The sequence below is a fragment of the Cariama cristata genome, unplaced genomic scaffold (genome assembly GCF_000690535.1).
Source record: "Cariama cristata isolate BGI_N322 unplaced genomic scaffold, ASM69053v1 scaffold23152, whole genome shotgun sequence".
NCBI classification, from domain to species: Eukaryota; Metazoa; Chordata; class Aves; order Cariamiformes; family Cariamidae; genus Cariama; species Cariama cristata.
This window is the reverse complement of record NW_009604771.1, coordinates 7443-11535: the sequence shown is the minus strand read 5'-3', so window position 1 is coordinate 11535 and position 4093 is coordinate 7443. Positions and strand designations below refer to the sequence as shown.

Here is a 4093-nt window from a genome sequence, read left to right as displayed (position 1 = left end):
CTTGCCCTAGTGTGGGTGGTACTGGGGACCGATGAACTGGGAGGACGCAGAGATGAAGCTGAAGGGGAAACCGGATGGGTCCTTTCTGGTCCGAGACAGCTCTGACCCCCGTTACATCCTGAGCCTCAGCTTTCGGTCGCAGGGCATCACCCATCACACCAGGATGGAGCACTACAGAGGTAAGAGCCACGGGTGGTTCTGGGGATGCTGCTGTCAGCAGAGGCCTGTGCCTGGGGACCGGTCTGATCTCGGGGTCCCAAAACAGTGCTCTGGGCACAGAGGTGGCAGAAGAGGGGGAGCAGCAGCAGCAGTGTGTCCTCACGCTCGTGTTGAGGTTCTGCAGGAGGCTTTAGAAACTGCATTTGACTTCACTTCTTGTGCCTCAAGCAGTGACTCTCCTTATAACTCTGAAAAATGAGGGAATACGAGGGTTTGCTGTGCCTGTCCTCAGGCCTCACTTCGGAAAACTGGACTCGAAGAGAATGATGATGGCGAGGTCTTTGGACTCCCATGTCGCTGAGATGGGATGTACAGCAAGAGCCATCATTTGTAGCTGTCGGTGTTTCCCAAGATGAAGCTTGTTCCCCTGGGAAATGAGAAGTGATCTCTTGATGTCGCAGCTCATCGCCTTGCTCTGTTCTCCCCCCGTCCGAGGGATGCTCGGCGGCGGTACCAGCTGCGGTCGGTCCCGGGCTGAGGCTTTACCTCCAGCGCGGTGGGTTGTTGTTCCAAGAACTCTTGGCGTGCTGTTCACGCCCTTTCTTCCTGCTGCGCTCGCCCTCCTGCCTGAGCTGCTTCTCACCTCGCCCACACGCTTTGTCTGCTCGTCTTCACGTGTGGTTTTCTGTCTTGAACCCTCGTACAGACGGCCGTCCTCGGGCTGAGTGAAGTGCCCGAGAGGCTCAGTGGGCAGGGGGGACGCTGCCCTGGAACCAGTGGGCAAGTTTTAATAACAGCTGCCTGCAGAGCCTTGTCATTAAACGTGCCCGCAGATAATGGGTTCAGAGGCTTCCCAGCCAACCTGCTGCAGAAAATAGTGGTTTGCAACCTTTCAGAGCAAAGATCGTCTTTTTTTTTCCTTTTTGCCCTCGCCCCAGGGGTGCTGCTGTTGTCGTCTTCTACCTCTGCTAGTGAAACCTTGCAGTGCTTCTGGTCTTGAGCCCCTGTGATGGAGAGATGCCCCAGCGTTAATTCTAGCCCATCTGGAGCCAGTTCCCCCGTCCCTGAGCATTGCATAAGAAGAAAGGATTTTTCATCACCCTGGCCTTACAGAAATTACAACAAGCTCTTGCAGCTGGGGGAGGTGTGAGGCTGCCTGTACGGGGGATCCTTTTTCATAATTGAGCTTTGGAGCAAACTTCCCTTGCTGCTGGTCTGGTTTCTCATTTTGGGGCTGGGATATGTCCGTTCTCAGAGGTTCCTTAGCCGGGTGTCCTTCCCTTTCCTCAAGCTGTCCTTCTGGCTGCACAGATGAAGGTTGGTGCTGCCGCCTTCCCTAGAGCAGCGCTCCCAGCCACGGCACCGTGTCGGGGACTTTGGTTTTTTTGGGTGCCGCTTTTTGGTCTGCGTCGGCAGCCCTGGCCTCCCCCCAGGACTGGCTGCCTTGTGCTGAATGTGCTGCGGCACTGTGGAAAACTGCGGAGCTGAGCGCTTTGATAAACCAATGAAGATGACAAATGGTGAGGCTGGGGGAATAGGAAAGAGAGAAATGCTTGACCTTCAGGTTTCAGGTGGAAGAGAGGAAGAAACCAGAATTTCTTCGCCTTTTTTTTAGGCAAACTGAGTGGACAGGCTAGGGAGGGAGGCTGGTGTTTGTGCTTTGTCCTCTGCATCTGCTGGCCCCTTTTAAGGGCTTGTTCAGATCCGAGATTCCCAAGAAGAATTACTTATTTTTGTGCTTGCTGACTCCTGGATGTTTAGCAGATGCTAACCCAGATCATTGCCCCCAAACTGGCCCGTGGCAGGGGCGAGAGGGAGCTTTTCCCAGTAAAGCCTACCAGACCTAGCTGTGGGGAGAGGAATTGTGGCACCAGCGCGGGTGCAGGTCGGTGGTGTTGCCCGGCTGGAATCTGCCCCGCCGCAGCCTGGCTCTGGCTCCTGATGGGCTCCGTCCTAAGCGGAGCCCTTGTTTGCCCGTTTTCCTCTTCCTGGTGAAGCTCCGCTCCGCTCTGCCTTGGCTCTCGCTGGAGCGCTGACAAATCTGCAGATAAAGGGAGATACGGCAGGGATGGAGGGGGATGCAGGCAGCGTTTTGGGAAGTAAGGGGGGGGATAAACGGCCACATTTTGATGCGTTTGGTGTCTGGTTGCAGCACAAAGAGATCGTGAGTCTGGTCTGACTTGCGGCTTAAACTTAACCTACTTAGAGATCTGTGATCAGGTTAGAGAGCCTGGTTTCCCTGCGTTGCCCATCTCCAGTTTCGTTGTTTGCTGCTGGAGCTCCGTGCGTACGCCGTGTCGGGTAGCAGCGCCGGGGGGCCCGTGTCGCTGTACCTTGGCCCTGGTTCTAGCTGGACGGTAATTTGAATTCAGGTGTTTGAAACAGCTGGCAAGGACGAGAAGCTGCTCCCATGCCTGCTTTGAAATAAGTGATCCGTGACAGCCACAGGGCTGGCAGGAGAGGACTCCGGCACCTGGATCACTGTTTTTACGTACCTCTGTGGGAGGGCTTAACCGCGCTGAATCTTTGGGAGTGCTGTTGGTGGGATGCTGCAGAGGAGCGGGGCCATCTGCTAATGCTCTGTTGAAGTTGGTTTTGAGAGTTTAAGTTTTAGCCCCAGCAGTTGCTGCAGGCTATTCACGAGTTCAGGCAAGCATGACTTGTGGCCGTGCTTGGGTTACGGTGGTCACGGTTGTCATGTCTTTCGGCGTATCCTCGGCTCTTGGAGAGCACTGGTTCCAGTGGAATAGCATCCTTGCAAGCTGGTGCCACTGGTGTTTCCTCTTAGTGCCCTGCCTTGTCCCAGCTCTACGAGAAGGAGTCAGCCTGGGGCAGTCACCTGGTCTTTGAGAACATCAGACCCGTGCCTGAATGTCTCCTCTTGCCACCAGTGCCCCTATAACGTGAAACCTTTTCTGCTCTGTTGGAAGGGACCTTCAGCCTGTGGTGCCACCCCAAGTTTGAAGACCGCTGCCAGTCTGTGGTGGAGTTCATAAAGAGAGCGATCATGCACTCCAAAAACGGGAAGTTTCTCTACTTCCTCCGGTCCAGGGTTCCAGGTGAGTCTCCCTCGCTGCGTCTGGGGGATGTTCTGCTCTGTGATGAGCTGCTGGTCTGTCCTGGAGAACCAGTTTAATGTGGCTTTGCGCTCAGTGCCCTGGGCTGCATCCTTGCCCGCTGACTTCTCAGAAGGATCCTGAGGAGCAGATCTCCCACTCAGCAGCCGCACCGCTTACTCGTGGTGGTAAGGAGACTTTCCAAACCGTTCTTTCCAGGAGTATGGAAGCGTGATACCATCGCAGACTGTGACAAATGGAGCTGGAAACTGGAAAGCTAATCCCTCAACAAGCAATTATTTGGTTACTAAAACTCCGCTTTCTTCCCTCCCCCCGTCTCAGTACTGCTGTTCTTACGAACCGCTCCGTGCTTTGTAGTTTCCCCCATTCTCCCTTAGCTGAGACCCCCCTGGGGCTGTCGAGGGGAGAGACATTAAGCTGAGCGTGTGGGAGCGTTTCCACAAAGTGTGAGCTCAAAGTGAGCCTCCAGCGACAGGTCCTGTAGGTTCAGAGTCCCTGGGGGGACCGTGATGCCAGAGCCCAGCAACAGGCAGGTGCTCGCAAGCGAGGAGGGAGCGTTAGGGAAGCCTTGTTGAAACATGTTTAATTGCCTGCTGGTGGGATTGCAGGGCGCTTCTTTCCCCATCCATCGAACCCTGGTTCCTTAAATGGGCTCACGTCTCCTTCCTGCTAAATCTGGGCAGGCAACTGGACCAGTATCTTTTGTATCTTTTTTTTTTTTTCCCCTGGTTTTTACTCATCTGTCCTGGTGTACCAGAAAGCTAACCAAAAAAATCCAATGTGGAAGGAAGGGAAGAGCCTGCCAAGTAGGCAAACATGCCCCTTACTTGTGAGAGCGCATCAGTGGGGGACAGAAT

General features: G+C 54.7%; 1 protein-coding gene across 1 annotated transcript in view; it reads left to right on the top strand.

Moving 5' to 3' along the window:
- Positions 1 to 4093, top strand: part of SOCS7 (suppressor of cytokine signaling 7) — a gene marked incomplete at both ends in the record, with an annotated part of 12783 nt that overhangs the window by 5878 nt on the left and 2812 nt on the right. Inside the window, 2 exon segments of the mRNA XM_009695739.1 lie at positions 11 to 179; positions 3090 to 3218. Coding sequence (XP_009694041.1) covers positions 11 to 179; positions 3090 to 3218 — 298 coding nt within the window.